This window comes from Cylas formicarius, unplaced genomic scaffold (assembly GCF_029955315.1).
Source record: "Cylas formicarius isolate icCylForm1 unplaced genomic scaffold, icCylForm1.1 PGA_scaffold_4__25_contigs__length_36172078, whole genome shotgun sequence".
NCBI classification, from domain to species: domain Eukaryota; kingdom Metazoa; phylum Arthropoda; class Insecta; order Coleoptera; family Brentidae; genus Cylas; species Cylas formicarius.
In genome coordinates, this window is record NW_026844334.1 from 10,490,475 (window position 1) to 10,512,899 (window position 22,425).

General features: G+C 35.9%; 2 protein-coding genes across 3 annotated transcripts; both read right to left on the reverse strand.

Moving 5' to 3' along the window:
* Nucleotides 1–821: 821 nt before the first annotated feature.
* On the reverse strand, nt 822–5,855 carry LOC132701232 (glucose dehydrogenase [FAD, quinone]-like). 2 transcript variants are annotated; one of them, XM_060669011.1, is made up of 7 exons: nt 5,608–5,855; nt 2,756–3,103; nt 2,256–2,704; nt 1,756–2,200; nt 1,453–1,637; nt 1,201–1,401; nt 822–1,143 (listed from the first exon to the last, which is right to left on the reverse strand). In XM_060669011.1, exons 2-7 carry the CDS (start codon nt 3,053–3,055, stop codon nt 885–887), a joined length of 1,839 nt encoding a protein of 612 aa, XP_060524994.1. In that variant the 5' UTR covers nt 3,056–3,103; nt 5,608–5,855; the 3' UTR covers nt 822–884. The 2 variants fall into 2 exon arrangements, with proteins under 2 accessions (XP_060524994.1, XP_060524996.1); XM_060669013.1 differs by having other exon boundaries at nt 5,576–5,855.
* Nucleotides 5,856–12,404: 6,549 nt separating this feature from the next.
* LOC132700883 (uncharacterized) lies at nt 12,405–12,977 on the reverse strand (the record flags this gene model as incomplete). Its single annotated transcript, XM_060668459.1, has 2 exons — nt 12,843–12,977; nt 12,405–12,488 (listed from the first exon to the last, which is right to left on the reverse strand). Coding segments are annotated over exons 1-2 (219 nt in total), but the record flags the coding sequence as incomplete, so codon positions are not given.
* Between the last annotated feature and the right edge of the window lie 9,448 nt (nt 12,978–22,425).

Here is a 22,425-nt window from a genome sequence, read left to right on the forward strand (position 1 = left end):
TTCGAGAGTCTATAGAAATCTATAAACAACCTAACAATCTTAACCGCGACTCAGGTCTCTACCTGTCACCAATATGGGAATCAGTCCTTCGAGACGGTGTTTATCTCCCTCATTTAGCTCCGCCCCCCTCAAACAATATATAAGCAGGTACAGAGTAAAATACGAGCCAGTTTCAGTCAAGCTCTGAAGAAGCCAACAAGATGATTCGCGAAACGTCAGCAAGTTGGACTCAACAAAAATCGACGCAGGAAGAATCCAGAAGTTTTATAAAAAGTATTACAGTAGCCTGTTGAAGTTTCTTTGAAAAAAAAAAGAAACTTTCACAATTCTGAGAAATCTAACACCTGTTTCAGGTTTATTTTGCTAATGTTAAGGCAAAATTTTTTTTTTTATTTTGTGTTGTATTGTGCGATAGGGAACAGCAAGGATACAAGGTTTCAACATCCACATCCCAGATAATACAAGAACACCGCACCATTGTCAAAGAAAGACTTGTACTTTTTGAACCCATAAAACTGAACTCCGTTTTAATTTTAAAATATTTTATATGTAGCAAGGAACTAATGAAATCAGAGACAAAAAATAATACGCCTTTATCACATTTGTTCAATATTTTCGTGTTGCGACGTGCTAATGCAAGCATCAAGCATTTTTTCCGTGGTTATAATGTAATATTCTGCAACCCAACCCTTTAAAATCTCTTAGTACCTTGGGGCACTTGATATATATCTACAGACCTATAATATATTTCGTGGATATGTTCCAGCTGCCATATATATCGAAAAATTCCAACAGATAATGGCCTGCGGAATACTGCATCCAAAAGACCAGATAATGTTTCAGTAATTTATTTCTCTATTTGTTTAATTTACTGCATCAGTTAATTAACTGTACGTCCTACTGATAAACTCGACAGCTCTCTCGGCTATTGCCACTATCGTCGCCTGAGTGTTACCGGAAGGCAGCGTGGGGAACACGGATGCGTCCGTTATTCTGATGTTTTCTATTCCGTGCAACTGCAACTGCTGGTTGACGCAAGTTTCAGGGTTCGAAGCCGGTCCCATCTTGCAAGAGGAACCTTGATGATTCTCCGGAGACGTGGCGTACTTAACAGCGCATGACCAGAACTCATCGGAGTCATACCTGAGATGAGTAGCAAACGTCATACAGTGATCAGCAATTTCATAACCTCTAACTTACGTATACAAGGTGGAGCAGTTTCCGTAGTTTGTGGTATTGCTCAATTGGAAATTGTATTTCTCCTTCAGCAAGGGAGCTGATGCGAGTTTTTGGGCAGCCCTAATAGCCTCTACTAGTGTCCTTACGTCATCTTCTTCGGTAAGATAATTGGCTACGATTTTAGGATGATCGAAGGGATCGCTGGATTTGAGTGTGATTGAACTGAAACAACATTTCAGTTAAATCAGCTTCCACTTTTTCGCTGCAAGTTACCCTTTGCTCTTGGGGTGCAAGTTCACCGGGGCAATCGAGACTGACCGCTTGGCGTCGGGATTGTCTGGGTTTTCAGGCGATCCTAGCGTGCCATCATATGCGCATCGCGCAGAATACCCGTTGAAGAACAACTGAATATCGGGATCGTCTGCTGGAGAATAACGACTGTTTAGTCTAGCCGTCACCTGTGACAGAAATTGCACGATACGTTTAAAATACCCCGCCATATAATACCCTTGAGAAATATTATTAAAAGGTCAAATTATATAGTAGCTAGTCTATAACGTTTTTTGACGTGTATACCTGAGACATTCCGGTTGAACTTAGTGGACCACGACCAGTGCTGAGGTACTCGGCCAATGTCAAGTCATTCAACAGAGCAGTACTGTTCCTATCGATACTACCGGGTAAGTTAAATGACACATGGTTCTGAAGCCCTTTTCCGACGCCGGTTAAGTTATGAACCTGCTCGATGCCGACGCTATCTAAGACTGCCTTGTCGCCGATACCCGAAAGGAGCAGAACCTGTGGAGTCTGAACAGCTCCGGCAGCGAGGATGACCTCTTTGGAAACGTTTACAGTAAAGGTTTGATTATTGTAGACAAATTGAACTCCGGTGGCCCTCTTGATACCATTGACTTGTTCCACGATGATTTTGGTGACCGTCGAGTTCATCATAACATCGAAGTTCGGGCTGTTCTTATGAGGGCGGACGAAGGCCTTCGCCGTGCTCAGTCTTGCACCATCCCTACGAAATGATGTCCACGTGTATCAGTGAACCACATCATTTTAATCATCGTTACCTGTTGTTGGCTTGAGCAACTGCGAACCCATTGAAAATATCACCGTTCAAGTCGTTGCTCACCGGATAACCAACTTGGTCGGCTGCTGCCAACACGTCCCATGCCAAATCAGGTTGATCGTTGAACCTCTGAATAGTAAAAGGTCCATTGGCTCCGTGGTATTTCGCGTCCACCAATTCTCCAATCTGCCTGTTTCCTTCCGACCTCTTGAATACCGGCAAGAGATCGTCATAACTCCACTGATCGTTACCGGCTTCCACCCATCTTTCGTAATCCTTGCGAGTGCCTCTCATGTACATCATACCGTTAAACACGCTACATCCACCCAGAACTTTTCCTCTGGGCCAGGTGCATCTTTGTTCGGCGTTAGATTGACATGCGACGGGTTCCGGTTCTGTTTGAAAGTTCCAATCGATAGAGGAGCCGAGGTAACTGATCATGGCGGGAACCTGGAAGATGCCTTGTCCTTAACTGGTTCAAGAGCAGCAGCAAGATTATACCTGCGAGCCTGGAGGTTCATCCCATCCAGCTTCGAGCAAAAGCACGTTCCAACCCCTGTTGTCTGCTAATCTTCCTGCTGCTGTCGAACCACCACTGCCCGCCCCGATAACCACGAAGTCGTACACGCGATCGGGTTGAGTGTTGGGTACCACCCTTCCGCACGGGTCGCTAATTGGACAAGCGAACCTGACAAACACGTCCACCAGAGTCATGAAAGTCACGAATGAGTTTGCGCTGCATGTGTTGGCAAGGCTGGGCCCCGCGTTTACTATCGGACAACCGCAGTCTAGCGCCGACATCTTGGAGAGTGTCTCTTGAAAACGCTGCCAATGATCGCCAATTTATACCTACAATTTTAATCTAATCGAATGATCTGAAGATGATGATATGCACGCGGTTATGTTGCGGTTGTTATTGACAAAGCTTTGACGTGTCTCGTCAGGCAATCCAAAATTGAATTGGGCACTCGAAGTTATAAAACTGAGTTGGACTAACACGTTCGAGATAAACTCGTATATTTTTATCAGCTTTGTTTGTGGTATAAATACGTCTGGATTGTTGTTAGGTACAAATTCGTATTTTTCGTAGCAAAATTCTTAGAATCACATACGAATCTTTTGTTAAGCACAAGGTGCTGACCAAATTGTTAGGTTCGCTAAAATGTAATCTTTGCAGTTTCTATAAAACTTATCTTTCGCTTAGTTAATTTCCCGATATGCTGCGATGTATTGTAAGTATTAACCTATTGATAAGACCTACTCAGCACCTAAACATTGTCTATTAGAACGTGGAATAGAACTTTCAAACAAATGTATCTTCAAATTAATTTAGGGTCCAAAATGACAAAAACTTAAAAGCAAAAGCATGGATAGCATTATGAAAATGTCATTTGTTTGTAGAATATTCTTAGTTGTTATAATTTAATTAATAAAAAATCCTAAAATTCGTCGTGCCGCCATGACGTTGTCATTGATATATATCTAATATTTTATATAACTTCCTTATTTATATTAAAGGAATAAAACGTACTCAGTAACAAAGAAAAAAAATCCAAGAAAACATAACAATAAAAAAGTATGTGTTGAAAAGAATGCACCAAAAAAATCGGTTGATAGAATTTAATTAAAAATGTAATATTAAAATTATTGTGAAAATAACTTTTTTTCTCGAGAGCCAAGCAAATCGATCAAGAAAAACTGACAGACAATATATATTTTCCACGTTTTCCACATTATAAGTTTTCGAGTTAATGGAAGGATGTATCAACTGAAATTAGAATCTTTTTCTAGAAGGGTAAACTAATATTATGATTATAAGTTAAATACTTCATACTTGCCTTCACTTTCTTATTATTCTTTAAAAAGAACCAAATCAAAATTAATCCAGCCCACAACAACCCAATAGTTAGATTTTTTTTCCATTTCAACCGACGGCGTACCAAATTAGCATATTCAATTTAGCCTAGTTGCCGTTTACAAGGATTAAAGGCGGCCCACCATATCCTACTTATAAATTAATATCCTGCCGGAATGATTATAAGTTAAATACTTCATACTTGCCTTCACTTTCTTATTATTCTTTAAAAAGAACTAAATCAAAATTAATCCAGTCCACAACAATCCAATAGTTAGTTTTTTTTCCATTTCAACCGACGACGTACCAAATTAGCATATTCAATTTAGCCTAGTTGCCATTTACAAGGATTAAAGGCGGCCCACCATATCCTACTTATAAATTAATATTCTGCCGGAATGATAGTGTAACAAAACATTGCTTGAACTCTTTTTTATGTGGCTGAAGTTAGATTTGGATTTGCAAATATTACGGCGGACCAGTTCCTTACTTATCTTAATTAAAAAAATATATTCCTGCGAGTATGCTAGGTAAGTAATCAAATAGTATAATATTTGTAAGATTAAGATACGTAACAAACTGGTCCGCTGAAATATTCCGCCATTGAAGAGCCACTCTACAACCTTGAAACCATCGGGAGGACATAAAACTACCCCCAATAATGAAATATATAAAAATTCGTTACATTCAATCCCAATCCCAATCTCAAAAAAACCTGTTATTCAATCAGGCTATTGAAGAGCCACTTAGGAGAGATCCAAAATAATGTATTGCTTATCCACCTAAAAACCGTCGAAAAGATATAAAACTGTCCCCAATCATGAAATGCCCTAAAATTCGGTATATTTATTTCGGAATCTCAAAAAATTCTTACGTCCCAGATATTCAATTAGATTATTGAAGAGCTACTTAGGAGAGCCTCAAAATGAAGCTCTCCTAAGTGGGAAAACAATATCCCATTATTGAGGGTATTATTACATCATTTTGAAGCTCGTCTAAATGGCTATTATATATGTGGGACGTCACATTTTTCTGACATTTTGAATAAATAAAACGAATTATTGGTTATATCATAATTAGGGGTAGTTTTATATCTTCCCGACGATTTTAAGATGGTTGAGCACTACATCACTTTAATGCGCTTCTAAGCGGCTCTTAAGTAATTAAATGAATATATTTTTTGGGGTGATGCGAGGGATAAAGGGGTTATTTTCTGTATAGCAACACTGGATATGGTTTTTAGGAGTTTTCTTACAATATTTCTGCGCTTACCCAGCATTTCCACAGGAATATGTTTTTTAATTAGGATAAGTAACGAACTGGTCCACTGTAATACTTGCAAATCCGAATCCATGCACTTCAGCCACATTGCATTTTTGCAACTGGATGGTCTTGCTACGATTCCTACCAATGTTTGCATTCATTCGGTTACAATATTAGATAAGTTCCTGTAAAGTATTGCGCACCTGTCTTGATTAAGATGTTGTTTGAGTATTACCTTCCACGATTTCAAGGTGTCGACCTCTATTTGTATCAGATCTGACCTTCGTTGATTCGGTATTATTTATTTCGTATAAAGTTGACCATTAAACCTGTATAAGGTGAAATATGTAGGTGTTATGTACTTAATATACTTTTCAATAATTAAACTTTTCGAAGTAAACCTTTATTAAATTACATATCGCGTAGATCTCTAAAAGCAAAAATAACTGCGCTAGTTACTATTACGAGTCTATGTTAAATGTGGATAGTAACATTAAAAACATTACTATGTATATCCTTATAGGTTATTAAAACAACTTTGTACCGTCACTATCTGAAGGTCCTCCTAGTGCATTTGTCGAGCAATTTAGTACCGATATTTACTAATGTGTTTACTTTTCGTTATCAAGTTTACAGAAACTAATCAAATTGTTGTAAACCTACCTATTATTTCCATCCAAGCAGCTTAGATCGACAGGTCAGATATTCGTTGAAGTTTTTTTCTGTAACTGCTATGACGCGATATAGGTTTTTGATCGAGTCATGGGATCACGTATTTGGAGCGTTTTGTTTTGCAAAAGAACAACGGAACTAAGATTCCTTTTAAGCGAAATTCTGCGCGAACCCTTTATCGCATGTTATTTTATAATTTGCGATCTAAACCCTCCCGTCGACGAAATCCGTGCGAATGGGTAAAAAAAGCATAATCAGATATCGGCGGATTTGTTTTTATAATAAAATTGTTAAGGGGTCCTGCGGTTATTTGAAAAAAAGCACTCTTCCAAAAACAGCGGAAACCTTTGGAATAATTTGAATGATCGTTCCCGGTCGCGTGTATTTTTTACTTAACATCGATTTTATTTCTATATAATTTCAATTATGTTCGTTCCGTTTGCCGGGCTCTACTAAGTGGGTTACGCGACGAGAACGCAAAAGAATAATATTTCCATTTCTACCTAATTTGAGTACCAAAAATCTATCTTTTATCGAGAAAATATTATGAAACTAAAGCTCAACACTGAAAAAATATTACAAAACATTATTCCATGCCAGGAAACTGAAGTAGAAAGAAATAAGAAGGCAGAATTCCGACCACAAACGTCTTAGAAAAAATTTGCCAAATAATCATAAATATTCCAGTAAAAATCCCAAATTTGATATTGTCTTAACGCTTAGCGCTAAGTTCAGTGTCCAAAAATTACAAAACCCTTGTTTACGCTTTATTTACTTCATGCGCACGTATCACCAGGTTAGCTATATTTTACGCCAAATCAGACGAATACTATATAATTGTTGCCTATATGTTCTGCACCTAACTCGATTTAATAAAGATTTTTTTCTACTCCCGTCTGTAAAATACCTAATTACCCACCGATCTAGCGTGCGGGAAGCGTCACTTTACCACGTCAGTTTCCTTTCCCACGAATTCGAGCCACTTCGGACATTTCCGGGATTTTATCGCACGGATTTGGGAGCAATCGGATGTTTTCAGAATCGCTTTGAATTTTGACGTTTGTCAAATCTGTCGGTCATGTCAGTGAATGTGTTCGTGTTATTTTACGAAAATGTCCCCAAAAACTAACGGTCGTAGAAAAATTATAGTATGCAACATGTTCGGTAAACTTTTTAAGTCACTCGTTTATTAAACACTCGCTCCGCTCGTGTCAAATAAACTCATAAGTCAAATGCCATTTACCGCACTTGTTACATAATATACTATTATTGCTCTTATTACTATTAATTAAGAAATCACAAATAACAGATTAAAGTGTTCACGATTACCAACACCTGTATACTCTTTCAGCGAGCATTCACTGAACTCTGGGGCTGAAGTATGAGGATGTATGTTCAAATATTTTAGGGTCGTTAAACTAGGTAAGAACTCTTCATTTCATTTCAACATTTCAGAATGAATTGCTTGAACATATAGCCTGTGCACTCTATGACATTGAGCAAAATACACGTATGTTTCTCCTCTATGATAACAATGTCATGGCGGTTTGCAGATCTGTTTTGAGCATCTTGATTCATAATTGTTCGTAGGAAATATACCTATAATTTTCCTTTCATCATTAGTTACTTCTTGTAAACTCATGCTGGTACCATACACATTGATAATGTTTCCACGAACTTTGTTATGCTAATCAACAAATTCTTTTAAAGCAAGTTTCACTCTATTCTTTGCAAAGTCTACACTTATCATTCTTGTTGGTTTTCATTATTCATTATTATTTAGTTTCCTTAGCATTATTAGCCAAGAATTTGATATAATGGTATCCACTGTCAGATCCCGCATATTCTCTATCAGCTGCCCGTGCATCGGTTTGACTTTCCATTTAGCCAGGATGATTTTTGACCATCCTGGAAGTCAACAAAGATCTAATCAAAAAACCCATTCCGAATGTAATAATTATCAATTAGCAATTGTAAGAGACTCGTTTCATTGGCCGTTAGAAAAGACAAGTCCAAGAGCATCGGTATTATATACTTTTCGGTAATCTGTGAGTGTCGAGCGACGCCATTGAATTTTATATGTTGGATGAAATCGTAATAGACAACAATGAACGAGTAGGTGTTTTTCCGTTCCCAGAAACAGATTACAATTCATACGTTTATCATGTGCGCAATCAAAATTTTCAAAAGCTTAGCAGTTAACAATTAAAACGTTTTCTGTGTGTAGCATGGATGCAGTTAACTATATCTGTAAGTCAGTTTTTTAAAGGAAGAGGAAATCATTAAACCCAACTTTGTAATTCTAATCGGTGGTTGTAGTCTTTAAACCAGACCGGTAACAAGCCGAGGTAATCTGCAAGCGTAACACCATAGTAAGAGCGCGGCGTTGAAATGAAAATAAACGATGGCGTTCCCATGAACAACACACATATTCCTTTCGAATTATATTTCAATACAGCGACGTAGCGACGGGGGGTGCGATTGGTGATGAACCGCACCAAGATGCGACTTCAAAAAGAGCGCGTCGATATTTGAATAATTATATGTTATAACTATTTAAAATGAAATAAATAATAAATAAAAGCAAGGAAGAAGAGATCAGAATGAACGTGTAACAAGAGCAGACGATACCAGACTAATAACACTGGCAAGGGACTATAAACCATCACAGAAGAGTAGGAAGATCACAAAAAGATAGGCACTGCTTAACAAGGGTATTACACAGAGAGAGAATGGTAAGCAAGAGTGGATTCACGTACATAAATCGTTTCAGATTTTATCTTTACATTTCACAATTTTTTAATTGTAAATTGCAAAACGTGCGAACTCAGGGGATAAAAGTTTGTGTGAAAGCTGTATTAAACTATTCACTCAAATTTTGTTATGGAAAAATTATATGTAATGTATGTAACGGGTTTTTAAAGGTTTCTAAGCACGTGAGTGTTACACACAAGCAAAGTGTTTCGTTAGCTTTTTGGTATTTTCGATGTTATCTACTTATTAAACAGGCAATGTTATAAAACAACGCACAAGTGTTGGGCTGTTCAGTTTAGAAAACCCACGATTAATTTGAAATAAATATCTCGTAGAGGGGGAAGTTTTGTCGTTATTTAGTGTTTTTCTTCCTACAAGTATTGGGTTTGCTAATCAGCTGATTAAGGTGATACTCAAATTTTGCTATACTACATTGCTATATTGCATATCACAATGTCTTATAGACAGGCTAATATAAAAACATTTCAAATAAATAAAATTTTTCAAAGGCTAAATAAAATGGGAAATATAATTCCACTAGTAGTTTTCCATATGTTTTTATCTTTTTTCTAGTAACATTTAATTTGAGTATTGAATGCAAAATTAAACTCCAGAAAAGTGACTGTATTAAAAGTTTTGTTGGAACAAATTATACATATGATGTGTTAGTATGTATGCATGAGAACCGACAAACACTGTAACTTTTTTGCAGAAAAATTGATTTTCTGAATTAAAAACCCTGAAACACACAGATGATAATATAGGACGATCTGCCAAATGTGATGACAACTGCAAATATTATTAGTTATGCTGACTATACAGTGTTGTTATGCAACTACTTGGGAACAACGGATGGAAGACGATATAAATTTGTAAAATATTGGTACCATTTAAGTGTCACATAAGATCTTTAATTTAAAGTTCTCCGAAAATAAAAGGTGCCGCGCCACAAACTTGTACCACCGGGCCCCCAGACAGGCTACGTCCCTGTTTAGACATAAAACGAAAATCACCTCGGAATAGACTGTCGTCAGCTTGGAGCTTGGAGAGACCCCTAATGGGTGTTCGGTATTTCGAAAGGAAGCGACGGGGAAGTTACGGAACGCGGATCCGTATTGCCTTGATCCGGTAGACGCTGAACTTTGATTTCCGTTTAAGTCAAACGTAGGGCACGCGAGAAGCGCATTGTTCGGTTGACGCACGCGAGTGACTCGTGAGATTAACAGACGGTAAACAATGGCATTAGCCCGGCGAATTAGTGACGCGTAGAGAATTGCCTACCCGTGGGGAATCGTCGAACATATAGGGTCGGATATAGGGAACCATACGTGCTGTGTTGCGGGAAAGTTTCGCTTTTATCGACTCCGTATGTCGTGGGAATATATATTTGCGAATAAATCACCGCTTTTATTAAGCTTTTAACGAGAACCCGAGATTTGTACATGCGGTTAAGGATCGGGATTGTTAAAAACTACCCTTGTTTGGTGTGTAGTCACATATTATGTTCCACGATTTAGAATTTGATTTGAAACCTCATAGTTTTCCAAAGCTTTTCATTGACGTTAGTATAATACTATATGTAGTCTTTATGAAATAAATACTACTTGTTTTTAATACATTTAATAGCCTAACTTTATCCTTTGGTGGGCTTCTAAAAGTAATATAAAAGTAATAGTGTTTACAATATGGGAAAACGGGGTTGAGTCGCCGATAAAGGACGCCGACGGTATCATTCTGTATGAATGACGCGACGGCACGTCGCTAAGATGATAAAAGGGTGCCGACGGCACTCGACCATCCTGACCACACGATCGTCCTTGAGCGTACAATCAGTACCATCACCCATGATATACAAACTGAAAATACTAGTTCATGGCAATTGTACTCCTATCAATCGATCAAGCAATATTCAACACCATTGCCCAAAAGTATAAAGTCTCTTAAATTTATCACATAGATATCTGTACATCCACTACGTAACAATCGAATCAAAATTCGAACCTTTGTAACTTGAATTTGTGATCGTCGGATACGTCACTATTGAAGCAGAAATTCAAAACTTAACTTTGTGTACGTCAGATACGTCACGGTTGAATCGAAAATTCAAAACTTAACTTTGTGCACGTCAGATACGTCACGGTTGAATCAGGAATTCAAAACTTAACTTTGTGCACGTCAGATATGTCACAGTTGAATCAGGAATTCAAAACTTAAATTTGTGTACGTCGGATATGTCACAGTTGAATCAGGAATTCAAAACTTAAATTTGTGTACGTCAGATACGTCATAGTGAAATCAGAAATTCAAGACTTAAATTTGTGTACGTCAGATACGTCACAGTTGAATCAGAAATTTAATACTTAAATTTGTGTACGTCAGATACGTCACAGTTAAATCAGAAATTCAAAACTTAACTATTACATACGTGCGTCAGATACGCTTACCTACTACGGCTTCGTACGCTCATCGTGTTGTCCTAGTGGAATGGATGTCTTCTTTGAGCCTGTATCTGTCATTAAGGAAAACTTCAATCACTTTAAAAGGTCCTCTGTATTTGGCGAGTAGCTTTTTGTTTTCAATATGGTTTACTGCAAAACTAGTAATCTTAGACAACTACCAACTAACCAAAACTAGTAATCTTAGTCAAAACTAAGTCCCCTACAACAAATTGAACTGGTGATCTTCTTTTTTGGTTAAATCGCTCATTGTATTTGATTCTGTTGTCTTCAAGCTTTTTAGCTGCCTCCCTTCTCAATGAAGAAACGTCTATGGTGTTCACTTCATCATCACTGACATATCTTCTGATGTAGTCTTTATAAAATAAATACTACTTGTTTTTAATACATTTAATAGTTCCATCTAAACGTTACATGCACGGCGAAGAGGTGTACTGTTACATTCAAAGTTTTTTAATACCTGAATGACCCAAGTCTAACTTTATCCTTTCGTAAAAGTAATATAAAACTAGTAGTGTTTACAATATGGGAAAACGCGGTTGAGTCGCCAATAAAGGACGCCGACGGTATAGTTCTGTGTGAATGACGCGACGACACGTCACTAAGATGATAAAAGGGTGCCGTCGGCATATAATAATAGAACTCTATACGTCTGTACAAGTGACTAGATTTGAATGCATAGAAAGTCTCTTAAGTAAACAAACTGTTATAGCAAATCCCTTATTCTACCAAAAACGCTCTTTATATGATTATCCTATCTTACAGGCAATAACGGATTTTACCACAAACCGTACTCGACGCGCGTTTCTCCAACCAAGTTGGCATCTTCAGAAGAGGATTAAAACTAAACTTAATAGAACAAAAGCTCTCTATAAATATACATGTCGGGAAGTGGGAGAGGGAATTACGCACTGTTCACGCAACCAATCAGCGCGTATCATCGGCTAAATGGGATTGGACCTCTGTCCTTGTCCAGTGCCTTATTCCCTCTCTTAACAATTTCTAAGCTTTCGTAGGCATCTAATATTATCTAACTATTATTTACATGTTTAACTAATTTTAAATTACTTATGACCTTATGGTTGTTGTTGAACATATGTTCGGCTACACTTGATTTTTCTAATCGACCAAATTTTAAATGAGCTAAGTGTTCCTTAAATCTAACATTAATTGATCTTTTGGTTTGCCCTACATATGACTTGCCACAATCGTTACAACATATTTCATAAATTCTTGACTTTTCAAGGGTATCTAGTTTATCCTTGGCATTACCCAAGAGATTTTTTAATTTTGATCCGGACTGATAGACACTTTGAAGACCTGCGGCCCTGAAGACTCTATCAAGTCCACTTGTATATTGGGGAGAGAAAGGAATTGAGACTACTTTTAAATTTTCCTTATCAGCTTGAAAAGTCGTTGATTTTTGAAGTTTGTTTTTAAATCTAAATTTCCTAATTAACTTATCGAGAAAACTATCTTCATAGCCATTGATTTTAGCCACTTTTTTTATAAAGCTTCTTTCCACCTCACACCCTTCTTGATTTAAAGGACATGTGACAAGCCTATGGACTAGAAAATTAAAACCTGCAATTTTATGTTGAATAGCATGGTTAGAATCATTGGTTATGTATCTTAAAGTACTAGTGTCTTTCCTATAAATGTCAAAAATCATATGAGTTTCACTGTTTTTGATAACGAGAACATCCAAAAAAGGCAACTGCATGTTACTCTCTATTTCATATGTGAATTTATTAGATAGGAAGTAATTATTCAAGTTTGAAATAAAGTCAATTAAATCCATGCACGTTGTATCAAAAACCGCGAAAACATCGTCGACGTATCTATTCCATATCCTAGGAAAGTACTCGAAATTTTCTTTAGCAACATGTTCAAAATGATGCATGGAAAATTCAGCCAGGAAAGGAGATAAACAATTTAAGTAATTTCCTGAGATATTCCAAAGTTTCTGGTATAGGAACGCTTGGAAATAATGAGGAAGCATCAAAAGATACTAAAAGTTCATGTTCATTTAGCCTTACGTCTTTGATTTTACCAATATAAACTCTTGCGAGTTTTTTACAGAAAAACTTTCTTTTTGATGTTTTAAATTTCCAAGTTCTGCAACTAACCACCTTGAAATATTATATGTTGGAGAACCTATAGCTGAGACAATATGTCTCAGTACGTAAAATTGAGTTTCGGTTTGTGGTAAAACGCGTTATTGTGTGTTAGTGCAGTGCTGAAGGTTCCAGTCAAGAGTCTGATCCTATCTTACCTAACGTAATATCAAGATACTTAAAAAAGGTATTTCAAGCATATCACCTCCGATTGCGCTTAAGTTACCTTAAATTAAGCACATACAAACAATCTAAAATTCAGAGATCATGTAGCTTTTAAAGTTGCATTCACAAAATCATTATAGTTATAAAAGCATTCTGTTAAAATTTGTTTAATATTTTGTTTAAATTTAATCGGAGAAAAGTTGTTTTTGAGGGTTGCTGGGATTTTTTTATACATTTTATAAATCAATGAAGTTAATGGACGATTGAGTTTTATTTACACGACGATGGGGAACATACAAATCATTTTTATGTCTGACTGACAGATTAAAATTTAAGAGAGACTTAGAACTTTCATTTATTTAGGGTGATCCTAACTTTGGGCAGAACAAAAAGTTCGAACAATCTGCCTCGGAAGCTGTCTCAAAAGTTGTAAGTTGAATAAGTTTTCGAATGTAACTATGTTTCATCTCCAGGCCAGTATATCTATATGTACGCGCCAGTTAAGTCTACTATTTATGTACACACCCAGAAGTTTGCATGTATTCAGCTTTAACTATATTTAAAGTAAGTTAATAATTATTTTTCAAAGAAACTTCCACAGGCTACTGTAATAATTTTTACAAAACTTCTGGATTCCTCCTGTGTAGGTTTTTGCTTAGTCGGAATTGATGACGTTTCGCCAATCATCCTGTTGGCTTATTCAGAGCTTGACTGAAACTAGCTCGTATTTTACCCTGTACCTGCTTATATATTGTTTGAGGGGCACAAACACCGTATCGGATGACTGATTCCCACATTGGTTACAGGCTGTTGACCAAAGATTCACAAAGCAGGATTACCCCTTCGACCTATTGTCAGCACCATTGGTTCTCCAACATATTCTCTAGCAAAATATCTGGCTTCCTTATTAAAACTCCTTACAGGGAAAACTGACAGTTTCGTACTTAATTCCTTTCACATCATTGAACAGAGCTTGACTGAAACTGAGTCAAGCTCTGAAGAAGCCAACAGGATGATTGGCGAAACGTCGGCAATTTCGACTAAGCAAAAGCCGACGCAGGAGGAAACCAGAAGTTTTGTAATAAGTTAATTATAGCATAACTACCATTTTTTAAATAAATTTATATCATCTTCCATCTGTCGTTTTAAAGTCTTCTAAGGTCCCTACTTCACACAAAGTATCATTATATCATCGGTATAACTAATATTACTTCCTCTTTCCATCAGATAAAGTTTATAAAAAGTAGAACAGTACCAAGGACGATCCTAATTGCAAACTAAAATGATAAATTAAAATTCACAATACAGGATGTCCTATAATTAATGGCTCGCAGTATAAAACTGCAGATTCCTTTTCTGAAATAATAAAATTTGACCAAATTCAGTTTGGCCCAAAATAAGCAATCATAATATTTTTGGTACTTTTCGAGATTGTTGTATTTACAGCATTTAATAAATTCTAATTATCCAAAAAATAATTTTCAAAATACGCTAAAATAATGCAAGCACCAATCAAATTTTTTTGCAAAATCATTGGTTCAAAATTAAGTAGAAAAGGCAAAAAAAAACTGGTTTTCGCTTTTGAATTAATCCTAATGGATAATTTAAGTTAACAATAATTTAATCCTCAGGTTTATGGTCGAAATTTAACCCATTGTAAAAGAAACAAAAAAAAAAGATTTCTTGGCTGACATAACTAAAATTTCTAATATATACTTTTTAAAACTGTGATTGAACGGAATTCTTTAGAATTAAACTACCGATTTAGAAGCTCCCCAGGAATGCATGGTCCAAAACATTGTCGGAATTGACCACAGGGCTCATTTGATTTATCTTAGAACTGACAAAGTATCGATATGAAAAATTGCATTGATGATGATTAGGTAGATACATAAAATAAAATGTTAGCTTGTGGCCACACAAAAATTAACTCACGTAAACCGAGTCGAATGATTTATGTCCGTAATCGAAATGAATGCCGAATGGCATCCATTTGGAATTTGGTTCTATTTAAGTGACTTTAAAACACCGATATGGGAAATCGATGTTTCTTTTTAATGCAGCCGTCATTTACTTTAACTATTATTTCGTTAGTTTGGCATACGAAAATGAAAACGAAGTTGTAGCCTTGTATTGCAGGGAAAATAGTAGTTATTTGCAAGTACTTATATTTTGTCAACAGTGCATTCGAACGGTAATGGTTTAAGGATGGGTATTTAAGGATTGATGACGCAAATATCGTTAGTATAAATTTTTAACTTATTCGTGATGGACCGAATGGAACAAGTAATGACATGTTTAAAATTTATTAGTTCAATTTTTCGTCAATGGATTTATGGCAACAAAATTTTTGTTATGATTTCAACTTACATTTTGTTTTCAATGAAATAATTTATAAAAATATATAACGTGCATAAATTTGGATTAAATTTCTAGTGAACAATATCTTTATCGCTTCTTTAGTGTGTATTTTAAGCCAACTGTAGTTGATTTGATTGGACAAAAACCTAAAATCTAATGAGAGGTGTCCCACCCAATTTCCTATGCATATGACCGGACGTCCCGAGTATAAACCTGAAAAAGACCTATTCGTTTATTTACTAACCCGAGATTAAAGCGAAGTGTGCTTATAAGTCAGATTTTTTCTTAGTTTTTTTCAGTGATCTTTTAGTTAATTATTATTTTGATATAATATTGCTTCAATTATGCAGGCAACTTCGCTATGCGGCTTATCGCTGCTGTCATTTTCAAACTGCGATGGATATACGTCTCTCCTATAAAGATGTATAATTTTTTTAATAGTTGTTTTATTAAAACTAATTCTTAAATCCTGGTAAAAACCGATGATAATTGCTATTAATTAACGCAATTTTTGAAAGCGCTGTTATTCTCTGGATCCTAAATTTTGCTACAAGCGCACGAAAAAACCAAATTACAATTAAATACTGTAATTGAGATATAAAAACAAATAAAACAGAAAAAAGAAAAACCACTATACGTCATTATTTTATGACCCCTACAAATTATTTTAAAATTCCGCCTTTTTGTATTCCTTGATTTGTTTATGCACACCTCGATTGGTACTATTATTATTTTGATATTGTAAAAATAAAGAATGGGTTTTTCTGATTGTGCATTTTCGTCTAAAACTTAAAAAATACAATAAGTTTTGTAATACTGGAAACTTACCTCATTCTTTGTAATCAATGAATAAAAAAGTAATAATGACGACAGAATTGTTTACGTAAGTATTTTCTTTTTGCTCTTCATCTATAAACTTGTTTAGCAGTTGGGAAACAAATTTCTCTCAGTCTAAAACGGGTATAAACGTCAAATAAAACCGTGCCTTTATCAAACACAAAATATGACAATATTCTGACACTTATATATGTAAACAAGTAGTTTAATTACTGGTGTAGGGTTATAGTTTTACATTTAACAACGGAGACGCATTAAGTAAGAGATTCGAATATCCCATTTTGTTAATCTCCATAGCTTCCAACAAATTTAGTTTACGCTCTTTTTATGTTCGTTAATACGTTTCTTAAATGTTCTACCTGTTTGTACGATATAAATTTTGGGACATGATCCACATATCAACTCCGGATTTTTGAGTTTCTCGTAATTTAGTTTTATTGTTTTTTTAAAAAAATTCCTATGGCGTTTTTTGCTAGGTTCTCCTATGTCTTTTATTGTTTAATTTTATTAAATTTTGGATTCGGTGTTTAATATGGGATAGATAGAGTTATTTGAAACTGCTTTTTAGTTATAATCTTATCTATCAACGAGGATAATTATTTGTCCACATTTTCTGTGGAAAATGATATATTAAGTAGTCTGCGGATCAACGAATAAGAGGCAACCATTTTGTGTGTGTAAGTGTGATTTGAGTTATTATGTATTATTGCGTCCGTGAGTGAGGATTAATGATAAAATAAAAAATCTCATTTGCTTTGTAGTTTAGTTATAATTAAGTCTAGAAATTTTAAAGAGTTATCTAGTTCCGTCTCTATGGTAAATTTTATACGGTTATGTATAGAGTAAATATGATTCAAAAATGACTGCAGTTGTCTTCCGTCCCGGTGAAACAAGCAAAAACATCATCTACGTATCTATACCAACAGAGAAATCCTTGACTCAAAAGATGTTTATGTATGATATTTTCTAAATTGTCCATGAAAATTTCCAGTGGACTAAGTGAGTTTCCCATAATTAATCCTTTTTTAGCAATATAAAATCGGACATTAAATTCAGAATAATTTTGGTCTAAACAAACTATTAAACCATCTAGCAAGTCTTGTTTTATGATATTGTTGACTTGTCCCTGAGTGAGAATATTGTCTGTTATGTTTATTACGTCAATTGGTGGAATGCTAGGAAATAGATTTTGCACGTCAAATGAAACTAGAATTGCCATAGGAGGAATTCTAATGTCTTTAACCTTGTTAATTAGTTTCAACGATTTTTTGATAGCCTATCTAGGTTTAAAGGCAATATGATTTTCCAAAATTTTTATTAATCTTGTTGAGAATTTAATTGAAGGGGCTGCACTAGCATTAGCATATTCTATTTGTGAAATTTAGTTAAGGAATATAACATGCGGGTTGAGGATTTATGATTATTAGTTGGTATTTTTCCCTGTCATTGAAAAGTTATGTATCTGTAATTCCCTTTTTATTGGTTTTTGATATGACTCGTTTTGATCATATTGTATACTTTGGTCTATGTCTTGTTTAAGAAACGGTGTGGTTTATGTGAAATAACATTTTTTGTTCTAAATTAATTGTGCTAAATGGATTTTCATCAAGTAAGAGCCACCTCAGCCCCATTGGTGACGTTTACTTTCGCTTCTCGTTAGATTGGAGCTCACCAACGTCATTTTTCATAGTTGCTCCTTCCGTGACGCGTATGTACAACAGGGCAAACGTCAAAAGCGAAGTGTAAAGCGCCCTTAGCGTGCGAGACTTTTTGACAGTTCAAAGTTATACGGCGGCAATTTGGAGTTCACTACGCGCGCAACTAGGCATAAGAAGTAAATGATGGTTCCTGCGGGGCAGTTTGGGGTTTCGTAAAGGTGCCCGTTAACCTTTCGCGCCAATTCCGCTCGATGCGAGACGCCGTCATAATGAAGTTGTTTACATGCGTACCGCTCGGCTTCCCTAAACCCGTTAATTAGGCAACTCCCGGAAATTGGCCGTCGGGATATCGTCGAGGAAAATTAGCGAGCCGGCGATGACATCTTTAGTGCCGGCGCGTGATTCCGTTTAGCTTGGGGAGATCCCCCTCGCCCCGCGCCAGAGTACCCCGATTAATTTTCTTCTGATTCAGGGTTAGATCGCGAGCGCGATGAGATTTTCTTTTGAATACTTATAGCAAGCGGTAAGGAAAATGACTATTATTCCCAAGTAGCATTTTACTATATTTATTATATATTTTTTAAAAAACTTATGGATTCCTCCTGCGTCGGTTTTGATGAGTCGAACTAGCTAACGTTTCGCCATTCATCCTGTTGGCTTCTTCAGAGCTGTTGGCTTCAGAGCACACAGACCGATACCCTAATGCATTGTCACATCACCATCCCGCCCAAAAATCATCCGTTATCAACTCTCTTGTTTACAGAGCTGTAAAACTATCTCAGCCCGAGTCATTGAACCCAGAATTAAAACACCTTACCTGTGCTCTTCTCTCTAATAATTTCCACATTATAGATATTAAGCGTTCCATCACAAAATACACTTCATCACAACCTTCCAATAGCAATGAGGCCGAAAACATTCTTACACTTGCCACTGTATTCCTTCCTTACGTTCAAAATATGACACTGACCCAGTATCAAAAGTTCTTAAGAAATATAACGACAAAACCAGATTTACCACTTGTCCAAATATCTCTCAACATCTTCGATCTATCAAAGACAAAATTCCATTTGAGAGCCCGGACGAAAAATATCAGCTAGGCTCAAAGAACACGAAAGAGCCTTAAGACAAATAAACTCATCAGCAGTGGCCGAAGACAACCACGATACCGGACTTAAAATTTTATTCTATAAAACTAAAATTTTTGCATGTAATCGATTCTTCTACCAACGAAAAATCAGAGAGTCTACAAATCTAATGGGTGTTTTTTTTTTCAATGTATAGAACTTTAAGTTGGCATAACTGCTCAATATGGCGACCGATTTAACAACTGTCAAGTGATTTATTCTCAGTTTGGTTTGGCAATTCATCATGAATAGACTCACGCCTGAACAACGCTTGCAAATAGTGCAATTTTATTTCGAAAATAATGATTCTCTGCGGAAAACGTATCGCGCACTACGTCCATTTTATCGTCGACAAAATCGTCCATCAGAGCAGTTAAATCGATTAAGCATGGAACGTTTTCGCCCCACGTTTATTCTTATTGATAACTCGCATCCCCAAAGACGCCGTACGGTGCGTACAGAAGAAGCAATTGCTGCTGTAGAGCGTAGCATTGAGGAAGACCCGAATGAGTCCATCCGCCATCGAGCACAGGAATTGGATCTGTGTCCATCCACTTTATGGAAGATTTTGCGGAAGGATCTTGGTTTACGTGCTTACAAAATTCAAATCGTCCAAGAATTGAAGCCAAACGATCATCACGTAAGGCGTAGATTCGTCGAATGGACCCAAAACGAGATTGCCGTTGTTCCCGATTTTCATAAGCGAATTTTGTTTATCGATGAAGCGCACTTCTAGTGGAATGGCTACGCCAACCAAGAAAATTGCCGCATTTGGAGCGAAGCTAATCCTCAAGTGTATGTCGAAACACCGTTACATCCAGAAAAACTGTTGGTGCGGTTTATAAGCTGGTGGAATCATTGGTCCATACTTCTTCAAAAACGATGATGGCCAGAACGTTACAGTCAATGATAATTGGTATAGAGCTATGATTACTAACTCTTTCATCTTTCTTGTGATTTAACACCGCTAGACTACTTTCTATGGGGCTATATAAAGTCATTGGTCTATGCGGATAAGCCACAAACGCTTGACCATTTTTAAGACAACATTCGCCGTGTTATTGCCGATATACGGCCACAAATGTTGGAAAAAATCATCGCAAATTGGACGTCCAGATTAGACTACATCCGCGCTAGCTGTGGCGGTCATATGCCAGAAATCATAGGTAAAATGTAATGCCACAAGATTATCTTTCGGATAAATAAAATTCATGTCAATCGAATCATCCATCATTGTTTTATTGCAACTTAAAGTTTTATACATCGAAAAAAACTTTCATAAATATATTCGTGATGACTGGTGGAGAACCCATAGCTGTTCCCTGTATTTGTTCACAAATTTGACCGTGTTTGTGTCCTTCATTTATCTCCTCCCCCCTCAAACAATACAAAAGCAGGTACAGAATAAAATGCGAGCCAGTTTCAGTCAACCCCTGAAGAAGGCAACAGGATGATTGGCGAAACGTCAGCAAGCTCGACTCAGCAAAAACCGACGCCGGAGAAATCCAGAAGTTTTATAATTTTAGTATTGTATTTATTATATATTATGTTATGCATATATTATATGTTATATATGATATGTGCTCTCAATTATATGACTTCTATAGGTATGATATGTATGCAATAAACTATATCTAACAATATATTAATTATTATTAATTAATATATATTAATAATAATAACATTAATAATTCACCACTTTTATTTCAGAGAGTAGTACAACAAAGATACAATACAGAAACTCATTAGTTGTGCCGCCGACTGGCGAAGTCTAGCCTAGAATTAGATACTCTATGCGTGTCACACTGGTACACAGCAAAATTTAAAAAAGAAATGACTATGACGCCCTATCCTATCTACGAATTTTTAAAACATACTTATAATAAATGCATGAGAAGAACTGGACAAAAATCTCTACAGCGAATTCTGTAGGTGATATAATTCTTTCTTATATTTAATTTCAACCTTATTAGAATTTAAATTTAGCAAGTTATTAGGAGTTACTAGGGACGGGATGGATATCTCAGAACTCATACACATACAAGTGTAAAAAATAGAAAAGTTCCAGAATCAGACGAAATACAGATAGAGGTCTTAAAAACGTTGGAGCAAAATAGCGCTATCACACTTCTGTTAAGTTTGCTAATCTTTTAATAGTTTTTCTGTATTAATTAACTTACATTTTATCCATAACAATACAGGGAGCATTTTGTCAAAATCTTGTCACTACGTGAGGGTGCTACAAGTATTACAATCTTGGCAGATTGAATAAAGTTAAATATTTACTTATATAAAAAGTAATTAAAAAGAAATATACAAATACTTAATACGCATAAAAATTATCTAAATCATTGCCAAGGTTGGATACGTTTTAGAGAGCCCTTTAAGGCATGAGTAAAGAGGATAGGAAGACAAAGTTAGCATCAAAAAACATAAACTTCTATTACAGAAAAAAGCCAGATCAATCAGAGAATTTCAATCAGTTTTCTGTTGCAAATAATTAATGATAGGTATTATGGGCCAGTTGAGCTCATTAAAAGAACACCAACTCTTAAGGTCCATAAGTTTTATACAATGAGTAGTCAAAAGCGTGTCTTAGGATTTATGAACGAATAACTTTCACGTTTGCTTTTCTTTCTTAATTATTTAGTCGCACCATCCAAATAAAATTCGTAATATGTAATTAAAAATTTTAAACGGTTAAATTATACACAATTGGATCCGCATGATGAGACTGGATTTGATTATATCCCTACAACTTTTTTTGCACTTAATATTACTGATACACCTGCAAAAACCTGACATTACGGTATTAAGTTGTAATAGTATATTATGCAACAAGTGCGGTAAACGGCATTTGACTCACGACTTTATTTGACACGAGTGAGTTAAAAAGTTTACCGAAT

Coding starts and splice junctions, on each gene's coding strand:
- LOC132701232 (XM_060669011.1), bottom strand. CDS start 3,055: ATGTCGGCGCTAGACTGCGGTTGTCCGATAGTAAACGCGGGGCCCAGC. Junction 2,705..2,755: donor ATGAACCTCCAGGCTCGCAG/GTATAATCTTGC, acceptor GGCATCTTCCAG/GTTCCCGCCATGATCAGTTA. Junction 1,402..1,452: donor TTGCACCCCAAGAGCAAAGG/GTAACTTGCAGC, acceptor ATGTTGTTTCAG/TTCAATCACACTCAAATCCA.